The sequence below is a fragment of the Aedes albopictus genome, chromosome 2 (assembly GCF_035046485.1).
Source record: "Aedes albopictus strain Foshan chromosome 2, AalbF5, whole genome shotgun sequence".
NCBI classification, from domain to species: Eukaryota; Metazoa; Arthropoda; class Insecta; order Diptera; family Culicidae; genus Aedes; species Aedes albopictus.
Genome location: NC_085137.1, coordinates 142,815,019 through 142,839,349, shown reverse-complemented (window position 1 = coordinate 142,839,349; position 24,331 = coordinate 142,815,019). Strand labels below are relative to the sequence as shown.

At 38.3% G+C, this 24,331-nt stretch overlaps 1 protein-coding gene across 1 annotated transcript; it reads right to left on the bottom strand.

Moving 5' to 3' along the window:
- Nucleotides 1-242: 242 nt before the first annotated feature.
- LOC109416526 (microsomal triacylglycerol transfer protein) lies at nucleotides 243-17,145 on the bottom strand. Its single transcript, XM_019690597.3, has 6 exons — nucleotides 16,546-17,145; nucleotides 15,914-15,934; nucleotides 3,198-3,367; nucleotides 2,504-3,124; nucleotides 986-2,439; nucleotides 243-836 (listed from the first exon to the last, which is right to left on the bottom strand). Exons 1-6 carry the CDS (start codon nucleotides 16,586-16,588, stop codon nucleotides 524-526), a joined length of 2,622 nt encoding a protein of 873 aa, XP_019546142.3. The 5' UTR covers nucleotides 16,589-17,145; the 3' UTR covers nucleotides 243-523.
- Between the last annotated feature and the right edge of the window lie 7,186 nt (nucleotides 17,146-24,331).

Below are 24,331 nucleotides of genomic sequence, written 5' to 3'. Positions count from 1 at the left end.
TTGCAAAGAGCTTCCAGAAAAATCGGTTGGATTGTGTTTTCAAATTTTGAAAACAAAATCGTTTTTAAGATTTTGTCTCCAAGATTCCAGGCATATCAGCAATAATATTCTTTCAAAGATGCAAGATATCCGAGAAATTATAGTGAGTGAAATGTCTTCATTCACGACCCTGGAATTAGGCATGGATTAAAGAATCGCCGTTTATACGTTGAAGTTAGGTGCACTACAAATGACAGTACGTGTTCTATGTTAGAAGAAATCTTTATTTAGTTCATTGGCTTAATGATAACACTCCCATTCAGCTGTACAAAACATCGCACCCATGATCAAACACACTTCCGATTCTGGTACGGTTTTTCTATTTAATTCAAACGAAACATTAACATTCCTCTACTTTTTGTTTTCAAGTCTCATCAACGTAATCCTAGAGGGTAATTTTTGGGAGCAAAATGGTTGCTTTGGTCTCCTCCTTTGGGTGGGACCTCCGACCTCCTCTACCTGACTTCACCTTCCTTGCGTGGGATCAGCTCTTGGCAATCAGATTGCACATATCGTTATTCTTCTGGTTCAGGGCGTGGGTGTGGCCGGGTATTTTGTGTGTCACTTTGTTGGAATGCGTTTTGTGGTATTTGGTTCCGGGAATGGAAACCGATTTCAGTACACTTCGGCTGAGAACGCTGTCCGTTTGCTTCAGCTGCATGCACAGCCGATTGTCGGAGGAGAAATCCAGGTCCGACGTTAGGTGCAGCTGAGGTTCTTGACCAGTGTTGAAGTTAACGGATAGCGAAACGAACGACGTGTCTAAGGAGAGACTTCCTGTTACGGCGATTCCGGTGCTGAAATGAGATCATAAAAATTACTTTGTTATATTTTTCGTGTATGTTGACAATGAATTCGGTCGGTAAAAAAACCTTACAGAGAAAGGTTCTCAAAGGATTTTGCTAGAATTGTCAGAAATATATAGATGGAAAAAGCTCGGACTTACTTCTGTTCAACTTTTGAATGTGCGTTCCGTCCCCAAATGCTCATGGTCACTTGTCCATTCAGATCGATCGAAATTGCTCCCAGGGTGCTAAGCTTGACAACGCCTCCGTTCTGAAGTGGAAACCGCTCTTCATTGTCCTGGAGAAGCGTTGTTGCCTGATAGGCCGGAGTAGGTTCCGAGGCCGTACCACTCCATACGTGTCCCATGAGTTCGCCTTTTCCGTCGAAGAACACCAAAGGCCGTAGGACGGAGCCCTGCACCGACAGCTCCATGCCAGCGATTGTTTCGGTATCTTCTTCAGCTTCCTCGCCATCTCCGCTGCTAACGAAGGACGACAGACCTCCAGCGAACAGTCCAAGCGTGAACAGGCTAAATTTCTCTTCCCCTACCTCCAAAGCAAGATCCACGATTCCCCGCTTGAGAACCCCTCCACTCATTTCCTGTAGAGACACCAGAGATGCATTAAACGAAGGTGCCTTGGAGTAAGTCCTCGTGAGAGCCGTGGACAAGCCCTTGGCACCCAGGACATGATAGTTATTCAGCTGGTGATCCCTTTGGATCACCTTCTCCAGCAAAGCTGCAAAGTCGGGACAGCGATCGGCCAACATGTTAAGCTTCTGCAGAAGATACTGCTTAACTTCATAGACTTTGTCATCGGACTTCAGGAGCTGCACCAAGTGCATCAGTTCTTCGTAGTCCGGCTTCAAGTCTAGCAGGATATCTAGAGCCAGAGCTCTGGCACTCGAGTCGAATTTCTTGGAGACTTGGTAGAAGATATCTTCGAAGACAGCTTTGAACTCATCGTTCCACAGGAATACGGAGAAGGACCGCAGGGCTTTCATAGCGGGTACGCTCACTCTTGAACTACCTTCCTGGGCAAGTTTGACGAGCACGTCCAAGGTTTTGGGAGATTTAAGATTGTGCAACCCACGGATGAACTTCTCCTTGCATCTGTCCTTTCTGCACCAATCCAGATGCTTGAGCAGGAAATCTTTGACCTTCTCGACCAATTCGGTATCGTAGGAATTTCCCGGAAGCTTGGCATACCGATGCGCTAGGGATCCCAGAGTTTGCAGCAGGGTGTCGAAGAATTTGTTGTTATCAGGCTTCTTCTCAGCCAACTCCAACAGATCTTCAATGACAGCTTTCTTGGGTCGACTTCCCACGGCCAAAGCTTGCAAGTATCGTTCCGCAAGCAATAGATCTTCATCCGACTCGTATTTCAGCAAAGTCTTAGCTGCTTTATGGGATTCAACTGTTTGGATGGCGCCCAGCAGATCCAGTAGTTGACCTCGCTGTTCTTGCATAGTTTTCGCTTTGAGAAGACGGAGGAAGTCTTCAGTGGATGTACGACGACCGCTCTGGATCAATTTGACTAGGGCGACTGATGAATCCTGCTTTCCGATGCGTTCATTGGTAAGGCCTTTCTTGTAACTCTTAACTAATTGTACGAGCTGAAATGAAACAGATTGAAAGCTATGTTGAACAAACCTCATATCAAGGTGTTTAAACACTCACATTATCACAGTTTTCGCCTTCGCATTTCGATTCAAAGTCCTCCGATAACAATCCGTGTTCCTCAACTGCCAACGACTTCACCACTTCATCCACAGACTTTCCCTTCAGGGTGTCAACTTTTTTGGATCCAGCTTCGAGTTCTAGCTTGGTCGTAGACTCCAAGAATGCACCCAGTCCATCGTACGCATTGACCAGGTATTTCACGTAGTCCTGGGCCACAACCTTTTCCAGCGTTCCTTCGGTGCTGACGGTGAAGTCCGCACTTCGAACCGTCCTCGTCAGACTACGCAGAGGATACTCGGTCCTTTCCAAGCAATCGTCGGCAAACTTACAGTTGTTCTTCGCTTTGTGATACCGAGTCGACGAATGTGATGTGTACTGAACTTCGCACTCTCCGGACGGGTCTTGCTCGACGTATTTCCCGTCGAGTAGCTGATACTGGAACAAGGAAGCGACCCCCTTCTTAAAACTTTCCAACGAGGCATCCTCTTGTTTCTCGAAGTAGATTTTCTTCAGATGTCCGAGATTCCAGTAGACGTAGAAAGGCGCAGAATCAACCTTGGATAAGGTCGTTTTGTGCTTCAAATCACCCGGACTGGTGTACAGGCTTGGGTTTGTCACCTAGAATGATTTGTGTGTATTTGTATTTGTACGCGTATTTAAACAATTACCGACGGATCTGAATTCTAATTACCTTCAACAGCAGCAGTTTGTGTTCATCATCACCCCAAACGGTAGCCACGTGGACTTTGGCCTTGACGAGGTATCCGACGGTTTGCGAGGAATTTTTCGCGTCGCCCACGCGAACTTCATTGACATACGTGTAAGTTTGTTCTATACCTAGCTGGAAAGCATCGCCGAATGCTGAAATGATTAGAGCAGAGCCAAATTAGATCATAATCGTGTCTTTTGAACTAGGATATGGCGTGTCGAAAAGTGATTAGACTGCAAATAGCTTTGAAATAATCATATAAACCACCCACAGTAATAAGGCGCCGTCCACAAATTACGTAACGCTCTAGGGGGAGGGGGGGACTACGGCCGAGCGTTACGGCCCATACAAAAAATTTTGGGTTTCCATACAAAAAAGCGTTACGGAGGGGGGAGGGGGGGATCGAAAAATCTAGATTTTAGCGTTACGTAATAAATGGACGCTGCCTAACATGGCACCCTCATTCGGAAGTAAAACAGCGCTATTATGAAACCCAACACTCTTATAAGACCAAAAGCTGAAATATTAGTACTAATAGTTACTTGTGTATTGTAGTAAACGACTATTATTATTTCTACATCATATTCAAATTAATCAAATCCAAATCCAATCCAAATCCAATCCAAATCCAAACCCAATCCAAACCCAATCCAAATCCAATCCAAATCCAATCCAAATCCAATCCAAATCCAATCCAAATCCAATCCAAATCCAATCCAAATACAATCCAAATCCAATCCAAATCGAATCCAAATCCAATCCAAATCCAATCCAAATCCAATCCAAATCCAATCCAAATCCAATCCAAATCCAATCCAAATCCAATCCAAATCCAATCCAAATCCAATCCAAATCCAATCCAAATCCAATCCAAATCCAATCCAAATCCAATCCAAATCCAATCCAAATCCAATCCAAATCCAATCCAAATCCAATCCAAATCCAATCCAAATCCAATCCAAATCCAATCCAAATCCAATCCAAATCCAATCCAAATCCAATCCAAATCCAATCCAAATCCAATCCAAATCCAATCCAAATCCAATCCAAATCCAATCCAAATCCAATCCAAATCCAATCCAAATCCAATCCAAATCCAATCCAAATCCAATCCAAATCCAATCCAAATCCAATCCAAATCCAATCCAAATCCAATCCAAATCCAATCCAAATCCAATCCAAATCCAATCCAAATCCAATCCAAATCCAATCCAAATCCAATCCAAATCCAATCCAAATCCAATCCAAATCCAATCCAAATCCAATCCAAATCCAATCCAAATCCAATCCAAATCCAATCCAAATCCAATCCAATCCAAATCCAATCCAAATCCAATCCAAATCCAATCCAAATCCAATCCAAATCCAATCCAAATCCAATCCAAATCCAATCCAAATCCAATCTAAATCCAATCCAAATCCAATCCAAATCCAATCCAAATCCAATCCAAATCCAATCCAATCCAAATCCAATCCAAATCCAATCCAAATCCAATCCAAATCCAATCTAAATCCAATCCAAATCCAATCCAAATCCAATCCAAATCCAATCCAAATCCAATCCAAATCCAATCCAAATCAAATCCAAATCCAATCCAAATCCAATACAAATCCAATACAAATCCAATCCAAATCCAATCCAAATCCAATCCAAATCCAATCCAAATTCAAACCAAATCCAATCCAAATCCAATCCAAATCCAATCCAAATCCAATCCAAATCCAATCCAAATCCAATCCAAATCCAATCCAAATCCAATCCAAATCCAATCCAAATCCAATCCAAATCCAATCCAAATCCAATCCAAATCCAATCCAAATCCAATCCAAATCCAATCCAAATCCAATCCAAATCCAATCCAAATCCAATCCAAATCCAATCCAAATCCAATCCAAATCCAATCCAAATCCAATCCAAATCCAATCCAAATCCAATCCAAATCCAATCCAAATCCAATCCAAATCCAATCCAAATCCAATCCAAATCCAATCCAAATCCAATCCAAATCCAATCCAAATCCAATCCAAATCCAATCCAAATCCAATCCAAATCCAATCCAAATCCAATCCAAATCCAATTCAAATCCAATCAAATTTCAATCCAAATACAATCCAAATCCAATCCAAATCCAATCCAAATCCAATCCAAATCTAATTCAAATCCAATCAAAATCCAATCCAAATCCAATCCAAATCCAATCCAAATCCAATCCAAATCCAATCCAAATCCAATCCAAATCCAATCCAAATCCAATCCAAATCCAATCCAAATCCAATCCAAATCCAATCCAAATCCAATCCAAATCCAATCCAAATCCAATCCAAATCCAATCCAAATCCAATACAACTTCATTTCAAATCTAATTCGAATCCATTTCAGATGTAACTCGAATGTTAATCAGCACAAGAATGAACCAATTTTCAAAACCATTTTCTATATAGACAAACACCGCCTTACTAAAATCCCCCAGCTTCTCCTGAACCAACTCTTGAGAGCTATCACCATTCGCGATTAACCATTAGCCGGGTTTAAAGAGCCAAACTCGGCATCGATTATAGTACAGACGGTTGACCGCGCAAAAGAATCCACACCACCATCCAGGCATCACGCACGCGAGCGAAGAGAGTGACGTAGCTCAACAACTTCGCGCTTATTCCACCCGATGAATCCCACGGGATAACCGTTATGTTTATATTTACTATACAAACTGCAAGCGGGCTCTCGTTTGGCGTAGGATTGGTCCATTCTCGGAAGATATCTGGGTTACATATTCATATGCGTTTCTCGGTTGTCTGACAAATTGATTGAATAGAATTTGTTAGAAGTTAGGAGCAACTAGATAGATAACGCTTATATCAGAACTAGTTCAAACGCTGATAACAAACTTCGAAAGATCCTGAACAGGATCTATGGTGCGAACGTTTGGAGGTAATCATACACGGAGACAAATTTCTTTCGTTTGAAACAAAAATATTCATGTTTATTCGGTAAACTGATAAAATGTTTAAAACTAAAATAATAATTTTTAAAACTAACTCAATTACATATTGATTTCTATAATACCCATTGAAGAGCCCCCCGTTCCGCCGTCGAGAACATAAACAAAACTCTCAAGTTCCAGCTGCAGTACCAAACAAGATTTCCTCTTGCAAAAAAAAATCAAGTTTCACCAAAAGTTTCCACGAAATTCCATTGATTTCGAAACAAACATGCATCTTCTGACAGGTTATGTCGGTTATGTTAGAAACAATTGTAAAAATTTTTTTTGTGGCAGGTCGGCCCTACGGAAATATTTGTTTTCCAATTAAATTTACAAAGTCATTTCCTTCTCTAGGAAAACCCACTTCCCGCGTGGCTCTTTCAATACCAACATCATGTAGATAACATACGCTTCCGAAATCAATGGAATTTCGTGGCAACTTTTGGTGAAACTTGATTTTTTTTTTTGCAAGAGGAAATCTTGTTTGGTGCTGCAGCTGGAACTTGAGAGTTTTGTTAATGTTCTCGACGGCGGAACGGGGGGCTCTTCAATGGGTATTATAGAAATCAATATGTAATTGAGTTAGTTTTAAAAATTATTATTTTAGTTTTAAACATTTTATCAGTTTACCGAATAAACATGAATGTTTTTGTTTCAATCGAACGAAATTTGTCTCCGTGATCGTTTTCGGGATTTTTAGACCCCCTTTCCCCCCTCTGTCACGCTATTTCCTCATTACCTTATACACGTACTGTCACACTTTCCTAGACCCCCCCCCCCTCCCACAAATGTTGGACGTAATTTTTGAACGTTCCCCTATGGCAAAAACGCGCCAAAAACTATCCGTGATCAACAACGTAAGATACCGACGGTATAATCTGGAGCGACTGAAGCAATCGGATTTCGCTACCGCATACGCGCTGAACCTTGAGGCAGCGTTGACGGACGAAAACGAGCTCAATAATGGCCCTCTAGAGGACTGCTGGAGTACGATAAAAGCAGCCATCAATAACGCAGCTAAGTCCAACCTTGGGTATGCGGAACGGAGCCGAAGGAATGAATGGTCCGACGATGAGTTTAGTGAGATTTTGGAAGAGAAGAACGCAGCGAGGGCGGTTAGGGGGCGTCCATAAATGACGTAGCTTTTTAGGGGGGAGGGGGGTGTTTGTGATTTTGTGACGAAGTGTGACGATAGGGGGGTAGGGGTTTATGATATGCTACGTAGCTTCTACTAAGCCTATTGAAAAAAAGTATTTCGTAATTAATAAAATTCTTACTCGTTATCAAGTAAATCAAAAAAAACAAAATACATTGCATGATTTTTTTTTCATTAACTTCAATGTAAATAACCAATAAAGGAGATTAAAAGCAGCCTCATTTAATAAGACATGCAGCTATCGGACGCAACAACTGTAGCTGAGAAAATGGTTTTGAAATCCTGCGTAAAGAATAATGTATTGTATTTGCAGACACAATTTAATTTCGCACAAATGTTTCTCACGACCAATAGTTTGTTGCTTGCTATAGAGCACTGCTCACCACTAAGATTTCAAAGGTTTTTTTTCAGGACTTCCTCGAAGAATTCCTCCAACAACTTCTTAAGGAGCTCCTGTAGCAGCTTTGTAAGGAGTTTCTCAATAGGTTTCCCCAACAGGAGAAGGATAACATTTCCACAAAAAATCCTATTGGGAACACCAAAAAAAAAACTTCTGAAAACATTTCAAAAGGATCTGGAGGAATCTCAGAAGGAACTTCCAGAAGAATTTCAGAAGGAACTCCTGGAGCAATTTTGAAAGAAAATCATAGAGAAATTTCAAAAGAAACTCCGTGAGGAGTTCCTTGAGCAATTCTAGATGGAGCATTCGGAGAAATCTTGAATAAACTCCTGGAAGAGTCTCAGAAGGAGATATTTGTAGATTCTCAGAAGGAACTCCTGGTTCAACTTTTGGGGAATCCCGGAAAAATCCTGTAGAAATTCCAGAAGGAACAATGAGAGGAATCTGTAAAGGGATTCCTCGCGGAATTCTAAGAGAATGGAGGGATGCCGGAAAAAGTTCCTGGAGGAGTCCCGGAAAAAAATCCTGGATAAATCCTAGAAGGAAGTCCGCGAGGAATTCCAGAAGAACCCAGGAAGGAATTCCTGAAGGAATTCGAAAAAGAATTCCTGGAGGAATTCCAGAAGCAATTCCTGGGAGGGCTTTTAAAGAATGCCGGTGGGGTTTCCTGCCAAGATCTCGGATTGAATATCTGAGCATGTAGGAACTCCTGAAGGAATCCCGAAAGGAACTTTTTTGGAAAACATTTGATGGAATCTCAAAAGAAATTCCCGTTATATCCCTAAAAAGACGGAGTGTAGAATTAGCAACTAGTTAAAATACACAAAAATAAAAAAAAAATAAACAAACCTAAAAAGACGTCCGAAGAAACTGCTGGTGGAAGAGAGGAGAAGAAACTCTTGAAAGAACTCTTGAAGGAAACCAGAAAAAAAAACTTTAGAAAACAAACTCGCGGAGAAATCTCAGAAGGAACTTTTTAAGGAATCTTAGAGGGAACTCTGGTAGGATATATTGGAGGGATCTTTGAAGGAACCTCTGAAGGAATACAAAAAGGAGAAATTTTCAAATGGAATCCCAAAGGAAATTCTTGCAGAAATCCCGGAAGGAAGTCCTGGAGGAATTAAAAAGGGAGAAATTCTCAAAAACGGAAATCCGAAAAGAAACTCCTTGAAGAATTCCAAAATGAACTGCTCTAAGAATTTCAGAAGAAACTCCTGAAGGGTCCTTAAAATGTCGTTATTCAAATGAAACCAATTTGATATTCTGAAGAGATTTATTAGTGAGCAAACTAATATCTTCGGAAGAGCTCAGGTAATATATTGGGAGCATCAATTTCCTGTTCTTCGGCATCCAGCAGAATGATGGGTGGTTTATTCAGTCATTAGCTTTGGTGATAATCTCCACTAGTTGCACCTATGGTCTTGATGTCAGCGATCTGATCCAGGCAATCGGCAATGGTTTTTGCTATTGTTGTTTTTTTTCATAATATTCTAATAATATTCTATAAACAACAAGTTAGAATTGAAATCAGAGCTAAATTTAAGTTTTTTTGTTTTTTTTTACATGAAATTTGTTTAAGGGGGGGGGGGCTTGTTTAAAAAGCTACGTCATTTACAGAGGGGGGTATCTGAATTTGTGACGAAATGCTACGAGGGGGGAGGGGGGTATTAAAAATCGCTTAAAAAAAGCTACGTCATTTATGGACGACCCCATTATGCTGTAGCACGGAACCCGGTAGAACGTGGAGTCTGTGGTGGAGTGATACAAAAAACGCAGAAATAGCAGACCCGTCTCTCCCGGGAGAAAAAGTGCCACCTGGGAGAAGCACTATGTGAACAAATGGAACTGGTGAGTCAAGAAATACGGAGGCTCTATCAGAAGCTCAACGCATCCCGCAAAGGCTTCGAATCGAAATATGCAGGGATTAGGACGGGAGCATCTTGACTGACGGACGTGAGGTAATCAAAAAGAGGAAACAGTACTACGACGAACACCTCGGAGATATCGAGGATCAAGGCAGCGGGAGAACTACGTCAGTACAGCAAAAAGCTACAACGAGCCAACACCCACGTTGAGGGAAGCCAAGGAATGGTATCGAAGCTGAACTCATCAAGATGAGCCTGCACCGGCTAATAGTTCGGATCTGTGAGACTAACAGCTATCGGAGTAGAAGGAAGAGGTCATTTACCCCATCTACAAAGTGATAGGTTGGCGAGAACTTCCGAGCGATCAAAACTCCGAATGCCGCCTACACAATTGTATCCTAGATAATCTTGCGTCGTCTTTCACCCATCATCATCCGGATTCGTTGACGGCCGCTCGACAACGGATCAAAGCTTCACCGTGTGCCAATCCTCCAAAAAATTCCGCGAATACCAAAATCCATCGCACCAACTGTTCATCGACTTCAAGGCGACTTACGACAGTATCGACTGCAGAGAGCTATGGAAAATCATGGACAAGAACGGCTTCTCCGTGCAACTCATTAGATTGATCAAAGCAATGATAGATGGTGTAAGAAACTGGATATCAGGGTTTGGCCGATCTGGCTAGTTCGTTAGAATCTTGCCGGGGACTACGACAAGCTGATGGACTCTCGTGTCTACTATTCAGCCTCGCACTGGAAGGTGTTATGCGACGAGCCGGGCTTGATGGATTATTTATGTTGAAGTCGATCGCAAAATGGATTTTTTTTATTATTCTTTTATCTTAAAGTATGGATTCTTAAGAATGCTGCAAGCAAAGATGTAGCGTTTTGGGCCTCGCTCCTTTACGGGCGCATTATGCGAACTTGAAACTTTAAACGCGATTATCTTGGAATTATGTTTTTCCAAAACGTCGATGCGGTGACTACGATTGCGGAAACAGTTCTCAACCGATTTCAACCAATTTTTTTAAGAGTTCGCTATTTAGGTGTCGTATTTTTGAACGATCAACATTAAAAAAAAAAAATCATATCAGTGTTATGATTTTTTTCATACATTTGTTGCAAGAAAAAAACTGATTTTTTTTTTGAAAAAATCGTCCTTGTTTGAAAATTAAAAACATTTTTTAATATTCTGATCGTTCCAGGACAGCACAAGGTCCTCCAGTAACGGTTTTCTCTTGGGTTTTTGCTTTCAGTTGAGCCGTTAGATTGTTATCATAGTCACGGCAAACCTCTTTAAAGAAAACACGTTTGACAGAAAATGTTATAACTTTGATAATTAGTACTGTTTTTTCATGTTCTCATGCTAATTTTACACATTAAATATTGTACTATGTATGACGTAAAACGAGAATAAAAAAAAGGATACATACTTTTACAAAAGTTCAAACTTATTTTCATGCATCTCAACATATATAAGCCCTTAAATAACCTTGTGAGTGACAAAAATATGATATTAGAAACAACATGGGATTGACATACTAAGAGGGGCAGTTAAAGGATGCCTCTAGGTATGTTTATATAGGAGTAGATGGATTTTAGAGACTTCTTTGGAGGAACTCGAAAAAGATTTTTTGAAAGAATTCTTATAGATTTTCTTAGAGAAACTTCTTGATTAGAACCCATTTTTTTTAGAAATTTCTTGTAGGAATTTTAGGATGAACCTTAGAGAAACTTCTTAAAGAAGCATTGGAGATTGTTTTCGAAGAAATCGTTGCCGATATTCTTGGAGGAATTTTTGAAGGACTTCTTAGATTTTTTTTAAACAAATCTGTAAAAGAACTTCAAGATGAATTATGAATGTTTGAGGAAATGCCAAGGTAAATCCTTATTGAAATCTTTGAAAGAGTTATTTGAGGGAATTGTTGAGAAATCCTTGAAAAATCTTTGGAGAAATATTTGACTCACGCGAAAAAAAGGAATATTTTGACGATCTCCTGAAAGAAACCATGAAAGAATGTTTTAAAGAAACATCTTTCTAATGTACTCTTCCTTTGGTGGAATTCAGATGCAATTTCTTGGAAGAATATTTGTCTCCGAAGGAATCATTGGAGATTTTTTTTTGTAGTATCTAAATCTTTCTGGAATTTCTTAACCTTATTCGTGCATTAGCTGACGCGACGCTCACCACTCGAGATCTGACGTGCTACACGCTTAACGTGTCTGTTTGGGTCATAGTGACCCAAATACATGACTAGGATTAAGAATTCTTTGAAGATCTTCTAGATAAACCCTCACAGATATCATTGATGGAATTATTGGTGGACTTACTGAACAAATATATCAAGAAATATTTGGTGAAGCCTTTGCAAGAACTTTTTAAGTACTCTGAACTACTTTTGAATGCCCGAGGATACAACACTGTAAGAATTCCTGAAGGAGTGTTTAGAGAAATACTAAAAGACATCCTTGCATTAAACACTTAAAAGATTTTTGAAGGTAAATTTTCTTCATGAAAGATTTGTGAAAGAAAACGAGAAATCAATGTTTGAAGGAATTCGTAAAAGATCACTTGGTGGAATTACTAAATATGTAAATTAGTAAAGATTGTTTCGGTACAACTCTTAAAAAATCTAATGATGATGGAACTCCAGGATACATCATTGTAGAAATCCCCGAAGAAATTCATAAAGGAATACAGAAATTCATATTAAAGCTTCCACCAGTGGCGTGGTTGGCCACCACCACCAGCACCACGCCAAAGTTAAGCAAAAAAAGCGAGATTTTTTCAACGTTTTGTACAAAATACAACACCGCGATTTACTCGATGGTTCAATGTATAAATATTTCATCGTAAAATATGTACATCTGATATTTTCATTGTCATCAACAGTATCGTCATCATCGAATATTCAAAAGCAGTTTCCTTGCTCAAAACAGAAATGTTTGCGATGAAAATGTATTCACGGTAGGGTAAATGTACCAATAGTGATGCTATTAGTAGATCCTTGTAGTAAAATAATTGAATAAAATTGATAGTACCAGTCACTGGCGTAGCCACGGGGGGGGTTTTAGGGTTAAAACCCCCCCCAGAGCCAAAATTTCTGGAACAAATTTCCAGTATAAAACGCTTTGTGATGAAAAAATTTTTCGGCTGCGCCGCTATTTTGAACCTATGGCTCAAATTCAGTGTATATTTTTACGAAAAGTGAGTGTCAAATCAAAAAAGGCAATATTGAACATCGAAAACCCCTCCCAGAGCAAATTTCTGGCTACGCCACTGGTACCAGTAAATAAAAAGTCTGAAAACGTTAATCGGTACTTTTTCACTTAAGGACAAACGTCTAGAAATCCCGCTTCAACAGCGCATCAAAACTTCAAACGCACAAATCCCAAGAAACAAGCTTCAAACAATAGTGCATTTCATTATTCTGTTCTTGCTCACTTGTAATAAGCTTAAAATAAGAAGCTCAGATGCGTTGCTTTTGTTTACGAAGAGATTTGTGCGCTTGAAATCGTGAGTAGGTGCCAAAGCCAACCATCATGGCGGCCATTTTGGGATTCTAACAAGTCTGTCCTTAAATTTGCTAGGAAAAATGTAAAAACCATTGTTTATTTCAGTTTTTATGAATAAATCACTTGCACCAACTATAGGTACACGGTTCCTATTATGGAGGTAAAATTTAACATTGGTTCCTATAGTGGCGCATCCCATTGAATTCTTATGGGACCCACCACTATAGGAACACTACCACCACTATAGGTGCAAAGGAGCAAAAAAATTAAGGAAAATAATTGTTTAAAATAGGCTTTTCGGCAAATCCTGAACACAAAACTGAATTAATGTTATTAAATAGGTATGATGCATCTATTAAAAATGTCATTTGCAAGCTTTTTGGTAGGAATAGTGCTAAATTGGCACTACCACCACTATTGGTGCTACCTCCACTAAGGGAGCTTTTACCCTATTCCATTCTTCATGTGAAAGTCAAGGAATACATTTCCATCGCAAACATTTCAGTTTTGAGCAAGGAAACTGCTTTCAAAATTTTAATGAAGACGATGTTGTTAATGAAAAATTTTTCAACCTCAGCCCTGCAATACCCAACCTCGCCTTTAGAAGGGGTAAAGTTTGAGCCCTTCTTGTATTTTTATTTTATTTTCAGGTTTTTTTTTTTTAATTTTTGGCTGATATTTAGAAGTTCTTGAAACCATTTCTGGAAGCTTTTCAGATTGAATTCCAAGGTTATTTCAAAAAGGAACTCGGGAGGGTTTGCAGCAAGGTTTGCAGAAGGATTTCCTTGGAGGATTCCAAGAAAGAACTGCTGGATATTTCCAGAGGAAACTCCTGGATGATTTCTAGAAAGAGCTCCTTAATGATTCCCAGAACGAAGTCTTGGAAGATTCCCTGCAGGAACTTTGAAGGAAGCCCAGTAGAAAATACTGAAGAATTTCGAAAGACGATTTTGGAGGAAAATCAGTAAAAATTCTTGCAGGAATCGAAGCACGAATTTATGAGCAAAGGAAGTAAAAAAACACTTGTAAAAATGAAAACCCAAAACAACACTTTTGCTGCAATGCTAGAAGAAATTCCTGCAGGAATGGAGAAAACACCGGAAACCTCAGAAGGCATCCCTAGTGAAAACCTGAAGATAGTTATGAAGAAACTCCTAGGAATTAGGTACATATAAAAACCAAGAAATGAGATTGCTTATATGATATCTCAGAAGAAATTTCTAAATGTATCCATGAACGAATTCCTGGAGGGACCTCATCTCTGGCACGTCCAGTTATGCTACCAGCGAACTGTATCGTATCTTCACAGTATTCTACAACTTTCCGTGTTGGTGCAGTGGGCAAGCCATTTCAACTATCACTTCCATTCCTCTCCACCCACATGACGTCGATACAAATGATTACACTAGTTTACAAAATAAAACGAAAGTCGTGAACTTCCGTTAACGACCAAAATTTTTGAAGCATAATTTAGCGCTGATTTCGAAACCGTGCTTCAAAAAATTTAAAGTAGAACAGTTTTTGAGTTTTAGCTCAATATCGAGTTTTACAATTTTTTAAAATATAGAATTTAATAAAATTCAAAAATCTTGCGTTTTTTTCAACCAAATTTAAATCTTTTTCCATAAATTAAAAGCTGAATATAATACAATTCGATCATCTGAATGCAGGTTTTGCGTCAGATTGATGAAATTCAAGATATTGGCGAGTTTTGGGGACGATCTCCTTGAATTTTAGCAAAATTTCCAAAAATATATGAAGAATTGTATTTTTTCCAAAAAGAAAAAAAATATTTAAAAATTCTTTCTCAACATTTATTTGACATATCATATGTAGGCAAGTTACAGTAAAAAAATCAGTTAAATCGGAGCATTGATTACGGAGAATGAGATGTGTGAAGTGAGCGACTTTGCTTAAAAATAGAACAAAAATCGATTTCAAATCATCAACCTTGTATGGAAAGTCGAAAAAATTTCCGCTCTACTGTAATTTTTTTCCTTCGCGTTTTCGAACTCAGGGCATGATTCTACACCAAAAACGATCATCAGCTTACCGAGTTCAAAAATGCTGTAAACTAGTGTTACCAAAACTTATACACTGAAGTTGTCTGTTGGTTTGGTACCGAAGAAGTTATATCAATACTAGAGATACTAAATTGTAGCTTTTAAACATGAATAAAATTGAAATCATTGTTTTCCTACAATAGAGAAACTTTAATCACTGCCTGAATCATTGCATAAAGATGAAGTTGTAAGACTACTGATAGTACACGCTATGTCCAAAGGGAAGTATTATGAAAAGTAAATGTACCTCAAATGTTTTTCGCTAGAACCGTATTTTTGGACCTCTAGATTCAGAATAAGTGCGATTTAAAATCATCCATCTTGGGTTTTTTCCCATACATTTTTGTATGGGATGAATTTTACCTTAAAATGACTTTTTTCGACATTTGTATGGGAAAATAGGAAAAAAATCAAAAATATCAAAAAAACCCAAGATGAAATATTTTAAGCCGCACAGATTCTGAAACTAGAGGTCCAAACCTATGATCCTAGGGAATAAAATTTGAGGTACATTCATTTTTCATAATACTTCCTTTTGGACATAGCGTGTAGTAGGTTTGCTACGTGCTTTACTAAGAAATAATAACTAACAAAACATCACAGATATTTATTTTTATGAAAAATGTGTTCAAAAAATGTTTTTGTCATTGCCCGATGTATACCTCTTGAAACGCATTGAATAAACCGTACACATGAAGATGATAACGATTCTTACCGGGCGCAACGTGGCAGTATCCTGCAAATGGAAAGAAAATGAGCAAAATTAGCATACACAACAGTGAACATAGGAACTGATAGGGAGTAACGACCAATCATCATCAGCTCTCGGTCGGTGGCGAGATAAGAGATCAAAAATCTTCGATGGGTTGCAATCAGCTGATTCATTGGTTTTCATGCGGCATCTCACGATTAGACTGTGTTGAGGACTGTTTGTTGAGAAGTGGAACTGATGATGAATGAAACGGCACAAACAGAAACGACGAGATACGTCAACCGGTTTTCATGGAGTCTTCCTGTGCCAAACATCGCACCATCACATCGTGGACCGGCTAAATTCCTTATGGGACACGTCGTCGCTTGGGACGAAGACCCATCCGGCACTGACTGTTGGCTAGACAACCAATGAAGTCATTAGATCAGTCAGCGCTTCACTCTCTCTCTTCAATATGTATTTAGTAGACTTCGCGTAGACTTCATTGTCAAGGTCAGAGGTTATCGACTCTCGTGAGATTTTGTTTTCTTCTCTCACCACAAGCCTGATCGAAATATGCCAGCAAGCACTGATTAACAACCGCTAGGAGAAGTGCATTTACCCGCATGTTATCTGTTTCATAACACGATACTCACCGAAGAGGGACAGCACAACGAGAACTGCTAACTGTATCTTCATTTTCCCTAGACTTCTTCCTAATTGAATTGATCCGAAACCAGTTTCACTTCCAAATCATTGACACATATTCTAGCACAAGCCGGGTTGAACCGTATTTCAGCAGACTGTGTTGTCGGATGGTGACCACCGGTTAAGCCAAATTATATATGTGCATCAAACAATTGACTTCGATCAACACCGGATTCGTCACTAACAACAACTAACTATACGTACGTAGTAGGGTTGGCTTATTGGGGAATCCGAACGAACGGGAGTTTTATGGAGGGCCAAGCGGAATGGAACGAACGGTACAACGGAATGGTTTGGGGAGGGCTCAACACTATCACAGTCAGGGGAACCAAAGGAATGAACGAACCGATCGCGACGGGTGCCAAAAGAGAACTGAAGCGAGAGCTTCGAACAGTGGCGAGAAGCAAAACAGATCGATGCCAGGCGCGCTGGTCTATACACAGCGATGTAGCAACATAGCATGCTTCTGCTGGAGAAATGCTCTCCGGTCGAAGATTGCCGGCTTTCATATTTTAGCATGGTGTAGTTGTGTTTCATTGCAGGGTGATGGCGGTACTACGATGAGTGGATTGATTTGAAATGTATTCATTACGGATAAAAATAATTGTTGCACTAATTAATCAATATACATCTTTATTATCGAGGCTTTCAGCCCGAGGCTAGTTCGTCTCCGGAAATGAATATTTTTGTTTAATATGTTACAAGTTCTACATTTATAGCACTCATCTCATATTGCTTGCCTACTATTAGGCGATTTCTGGTAACGAAACGATATGAGAAAACGAATCAGGTGTAATTTGATGTCCGTGTTAGGGATGGGTTATAGGGTATGCATACCATAAGTAATCTCACGCTTCCAAATTCATCCTATTTGAAAACAAGCGATCACAGTACCGATTGATTCCGTGCTTTTTGTTTTCATGCATGCTCAGGCTCACTTCTAGCGAAAGTTACAAATGTAAGAAACAAAACAAGCAACGCTTCAATCATTTGTTTTTCGTAGGTTGAAAATTGAAGCCACATGCGTTGGCCAATTTCTGGAAAATTAAAGTTTTTTCTTTACTCTTTACTTTACTTTCTTTACTGCTTCTATCATTTCAATTGAATTTGATGAGTTTAGTTAATACTTTTCAATTTACCATATAACAACATATCAATATTTTAATTGTAAATCCGAAACGTTTTTAGATGTACTTTTAAACGATTTTCAGGAGAATTCAGATTTTCAACCAAACTATGCAAATGTGAACAAAAAAATCCGTAACGTGGTAAGATCACCTCAGAATGTTTCGTTGCGGTGTAAGATATAACGATTGAAATTTTGATCTCCATATATATAATTTTTTATTTTTATTTTTTTTAATTAATTAATTTATTTATTTATCTATTTATTTTTTTTATTTTGTTTTTTTTTGTAGTTTATTTAATTTTAATGTACTGCTAATTAACATTTTATTTCAGCAGGATTCAGGTAAATTCATCGAATGATATAAAAAATATTGAAAAATATGTAACTATGGCGAGCGTAGCTCTGATATGTATCTTATTCGACGTGCAATGTTAATATTATTTTATATTTCAGATTATCAACCGAAGAATCTAGTAATTCAACCAAATACCATCAAGACGACGAGGGAACAAGGATGATTCGGGCAGACAACTGATCCGAAGAAGGCTAACAATGGTATGCCTGAACGTTGACCAAGCGTATCTTTTGGAGCTTACCCTTCCATAACAACACCCAAATTCCCGTGACACCTAGGCCTGAGAGATCGTAGAGTTGTCTACATTTTTCATAGGTGTCCAAAACTAACCATCCTTTCCCATTCCCCAGCAGTCGCAAGGACGTGGCCAGGACAGTGCTCGACCATTGGAGGATTGCGTCAATCTTGTCTAAGAGTCAGAGATTAGTCCCAAATCTTTGTGCTTTGGTTCAGACGGGAAGGAGGCAACCCTCATAACAGCGGTCTAGGACTGTACCACCTACGAATTTGTGCGACTCACTTAATGCTAATGCTAATGCTAATTAAGGATTTTTCTTTACTCGTGCATTATTTCTTCTGATTGTCATAATACATTTTTTTTAATATCTACAAAACTTTCGTAAGAAATCTTCAGCTATGATTTCTTCTTTAGAAATTGCAAACTCTTTTAGGATTAGCCCGGAATTTTCTTCATGATTTCCTTCAACATTTTCGCCAGTCGAACACAATAGAAACCCATCTGAAGATCTTTTTTTGAAAATGTCTGAATAATGTCTTCTATGACTTAGTGGAGTCCTTCCAGTACTCATTCATCCAAGTGTAGAATTAGCTCCTACTTACTAATAAAAGCACATAAATAAAAAAATATCCAGTTTGTCTATGCTTATTAGCAATCTTGAAATGTCCTGAATTTATATTTCTCTAAGAATAGACTTTCAGTTCCGAGTACATCCTTGCCGGAATTCCCCAAAAGACAGTTTTATATTCTTATATATATAAATAAAAATGGAACGGTGTCTGTATGTCATGAATAGGCTCGGGAACGGGTCAACAGATCGACATGATTCTTTCACTGTTGCATTCCGCCAGGGCTCCGACGTGTTCGTACGAAAAATTAATGAGGAAAAGCGACCGGGAAGGCAAGAAAAACGGGGAAATCAGAAATTCCATTTTGAGAGGCATTTCTTCACGGAACCGGATATCAAAAAACAGAGTAGGCAGGCAGTACGACGTTTGCCGAGACTGCTAGTACTACATAAATAAATGATAAGTACTCGAGATAATAACAACACTGAATTTAGCTGTTGGCTCACTGGATCGAAACTGATCTAGTTGTCTCACCATTTCTCGACAAATCATGCAAAAAAAAAGACGACGGGCTTGGTGGTCTAGTGGCTACCGCTTCTGATTCATATGCAGAAGATCATGGGTTCAATCCCTGGCCCGTCCCTTTCATCCTAGTTTGTATCTTTCTATCCACTTTCTCTCTCTCTCTTCTCTACATATACAACTCATGTATATTCATATGTTCATAGCCATCGCTAGAACCAGAAACGAATTGGAAAAAAGTCGTTTCCCTCCCTTCCAACTTCCACTCACAGCACAGTGTATATAACGCCTACAAGTTATGCAACCAAAGCGTGCTGTGCCGCTTGACCTTATTCACCTTATTCACCACACAATGTATCACCTTACGAACACTATAAATAACCCCCAATCCATGGATCGCATCACCGACCCAACGGTGACCCCCAGATCTCCCATCCTTCCCATCTAACAAATACCCCAGTCCGTGCTGATTGTGGGGATGCAGAGGTGATCTCGGTCTTTAGTAGCAACAACCAGCACACTCTAACATTCCTTTACCTTCCCAACTGACTATAAGGACGTGGCCGGCGCCGTTATTGATCCAAAATGTATGAGCTGCTTAAATTGCACTTTGAGAATAAGTGGAGTGTCCCAGCCCTTATTCATTTGGATCTCAGTGCAATTGGAACCAGCTCAGATCAATCACGGAGTAGCAACCATTGACATGTAAGGACTGTATCGGAAATTAACTATATATGTTCAAAACATCCTAAAAAATAATTTATTCAAGTTATAAATAATTTTATTTTTGGAGGTACTATATAAATCCTCAGAAAAAGGAATGGCACTTTTGCTTTTGTAAAAATAATTATTTTACATGGTCATCAATCTCAAAGTTTAAACGCATGATCTTGAAATTTTGGACACCTTTTAAAAATTCGAAATTGCGGAAAAAATGGAAATTTGTTTGATTTTTTTAAATATATTAGCGCAAATATATTCTTTCCCAGATTGTTCATAATATAGGTAAAAAAAAATTTTCAAGAAAAAATTCGATTCCATTTTAGCGCAATTCTTAAAAATGAAAATAGGTAATTTTTCAGGGACCCTATTTTTTGATGCTCATTCAAAGCACAATTACGCAAATAAAAAATACATCAAATTGATGATTCAATTTTTTTTAAATGGAAATATGTTTTTAAACTTAACGACGAGGTAGCTTTAGTAGAGAACGGAATTGTATAACCTTTGAAGATATTTAAAACAGACTGTCAAAGTTCGACAAAAAATTAGTGTTTTTTTAGGATAGGTCATTTTTTAAATGTTGAGGGTTTTTCGATCATAAATATTTTTTTTTAAGTTGGTGTTCGGTGATATGTTATGTGTACATAACTGCTAACAATAATTAATATTTTTTGGATTTTTCGCCGTACAAGTTTTATTCACTACAGGTTATTGAAACGCTGAAAAATCTTTAAAAAACAACAATTTGTCCAAAACTTTAATTTGTGAGATGTATTCATTCTACAATATTTTCAATAATGCTAAACATTTTTCATTTTTTTTCAGGCTGTTCTAAACTTGACTGTATTATGAAGATTTGATAGAAGAACCGAAATGATAAGACCAAACATGCTTCGAGATAGAGCATCCTGAATGTTTATAGTTAATTTCCGATACACTCCTTATAGTCAGATTTGATCGTTGATCGTTGATCGAAATCATGCAAAAATAAGACGATGAATTTAAATTTAAACCGCGTAAAAAAGACCTGACTTTATCTATTCTTGAGCTTCTTTATAGCATTGATAGCAATACAATCAATACAGCCTTTGCTTACTTATATACTTTTCTCTATGTAATATAACTTTAGACTAACATCCTTCAGTGACTTCTGGTTTGCTGGGTTACCTTGTCAGCACTCACCGCAGCTATTGCACAACCGGAGTCCGTTTTCAATTCCCAATTCACTTTCTTCCTTCTGGCTCACTCTTGTCGTTGTCCTGAATTTTCTAGCGTAGCTATCGAGAAATCTCTTGAGGAATTCCTGGACGAACTTTTGGACAAATTCCTGGCAGAATCGCTGTAGCAATTTCTGAATGGATAACTGGATGAACCCGTGAAGGAATTTCTGGATGAATTCCTGAAGGAATCCCTGGATGAATTTCTGGAGGAATCTCTTGAGAAATTTATGAAGAAATCCCTTGAGAAATCCTAGAAGAATTTCTAGAGGAATTACTGGAGCAAACCTTGGAGGAATTCCTAAAGGATGCCCTGAATGAACTGCTGGAATTCCTAGATAAATTCCTGGAGGAATTCCCGTAGAAATTCTTGAAGCATTTCCGGGAGGTATCTCTGGAGGAATTCGTAGAGGAATACCTGGAAGAATTACAGAGGGGATTCCTGAAGGAATGCATGGAATAATTCCTGGACAAATGCCTGAAAGAATTTCTGTAAGAATACCTGGGGGAGTTCCTAGAGGAATCCTTAAAGGAGTTCCTGGAGGAATTTCTGGTGCAATCTCTGATACAATTCCCGGAGGAAATCTTGCAGGAATTCCTGGAGGAATTTCTGGAGGAGAAATTCCTGGAAAAAATCCTGGAGTAATTCTTGGAGAAAAAGAAATACCCTGGAGGAATTCCGGAATCAATTTCTGCAGGAACTCTTGGATAATTCCTGGAGGATATCATAGTCCCTGGATAAATTCCTGGATTAAATCCTGGAGAAATGCCATCCTAAAGAATCCGTGGAGGTGTTCTTAGAGAAATTGCTTGAGGAATTCCTGGGAAAATTCCTGAAAGAATGCTTCAAAAATTCCTGAAGGAATCTTTAGACCCTTAAGTTTAGAGAAATTACTGGAGGCATATCTAGAGTAATTCCTGGAGGAAGCCCTGGAAGAATTCTTAGAGGATTCCCTGAAAAATCGTGGAGGAATCCCAGGGAGAATTCCTAAAGAAATCCCTAGAGGAATTCCTGAGGGCATTCCAAAAGGAGTTTCTGAAGCATTCCCAGAAAGTACCGAAGAAATCGCAGAAATATTTCATGGAGAATTCCTGATGTAATCTGAAGATGAATTCGTGGAGGAACTCCTGGCGAAATCCCTGTAGCAGTTCCTGAAGAAACCTTAGGAGGAATCCCGGAAGCAATTTCAAAAGGAATTCCTAATAGAATCTCTAAACAATTCCTGGAGGAAGTCCTGGATAATTTCCTGGAGGAAATTTTGAACAAATCACAAGAATAGTGCCTGGAGGAATTTAAAAAAAAATCTAAAATAATACCTGCAGTTGTTCCTGAAAAAATCACAGAAGGATTTTCCCGGGGAATTCCTTCAGGGATTCACAGGGATAATATCTACGGGAGTTTCCAAAGAAAATCCCACGATGAATCCCAGAAGAGCTTTCTGAACGAATTCCTGGAAGGATTTCTGTAGAAATCCCTGGAAAAAATCTGAAGGAATCCATATCTGTAGACATTTCCAGACGAATTATTTAAGAAATCATTGGATTTCTTGTACAATTAATGGATTAATGTTTGAATAATCTCTGCTTAAAATTTTTGAAAAAAAAATACGAGAAAGAAATTCCTGCAGAAAACTTCATATTATTCCGATGGAATTATTGGAGCAATCTTCAGTGGATTTCTTGAAGGAATATATGGAGAAAACCCTGAAGAAATCTCTGAGAGAATACCTGCAGAAATACCTTAAAGGATCTCTGGTTAAATTCCTTCGAATGTCCTTGGAAAAATTCATGACAGATTCCTCGATAGAAGCATTCTAACAATGTCTGGAGTAACTTCTAAAGACATACTTGGGGAAATTTCCGGAGGAATTGTTGGTGAAATGCCTAGAGTAAAGTGGCCAGATACATTTTGCACTAATGCGGGACAAATTTCTTAAAACTCAAACTTGTGCAAACTTTTCAGCAACTTGAATGTGCCGATCATTTCTATTATTTTCCAGTATGTTTTTAACTTTTATATTCTTTTTCAATTGGCATAGTCTAGTGTAAAAATATGCTAAATTGCTTTAACTTTGAAATGAAGTTGAAAAAGTTTTGAGAACGTCTGTTGAAAAATTTCAAGCGGTGAAAAATTATTTGTAAAAATATACAACAAATTGAAGCCTCAGTAATTTCTTCTCAGTTTTCTAATATATTACTACAGGGGATAGACAAAATGATCTGGACAGGCAAATTTTTCACTTTTCAAAAAATGTTCAAGTAGCTGTAACTTTTCGAAAACTGTATAAAATATTCTCAAATTTCTACTGTCAATAGATCAACTAGTTGTGTATCAGTGATCAAAATTTGGAAAAGATCGGACTATTCTGCATGAAGTTATAAAGATTCTAGAAAAAGGTACATATAATTATTCGATAGCTAACTTTGAGCTGTTATATCTCCGGAATCAATGAATCAAATCCAATGAAAGTTTGACCATTTATGACTTATACATATGATGTGATTTGAAAAACGTTTTATTTAATTTTAAATTTTTAATAAGAGAAAAAGTTATAGTGATTTCATTTATTTTATGTTTTTTCAGTAAATTGGTCTATTTTTAGTATGCATTTCATTACTTTTTTCAATTTATTGCCTGCTATGTTGTTACATTCCATCAAAACATATTTATATGCGAGTCAGTTAGAGGGAATTTAAATGAACTATAATAAGCACCTTGAATTTTGAAACGATATTGAAGTTTTGGATAATTTGGTGTTATATTAGAAAAATAATATAATCGTTATAATTTTCATCCGTATTAAAAATTTTAAGTTTAGTCAAATGTTTTTCAAAACTCATCATATAAGTCATAAACGCTCAAAATTTCATTGCATTCGGTTCAATGGTTCCGGAGATATAACAGCTCAAAGTTAGCTGTCGGATAATTATCACCTTTTATTGAATATTTTTTACTTCGTGCAGAATAGTCCGATCTGTTC

Excerpts from the sequence above, each read along its gene's own strand:
- LOC109416526 (XM_019690597.3), bottom strand. The coding sequence starts at position 16,588 with ATGAAGATACAGTTAGCAGTTCTCGTTGTGCTGTCCCTCTTCG. Across the intron at positions 3,125-3,197 it reads ACAAACTGCTGCTGTTGAAG|GTGACAAACCCAAGCCTGTA; the intron begins GTAATTAGAATT and ends AAATCATTCTAG. Across the intron at positions 837-985 it reads CATTCAAAAGTTGAACAGAA|CACCGGAATCGCCGTAACAG; the intron begins GTAAGTCCGAGC and ends ATCTCATTTCAG.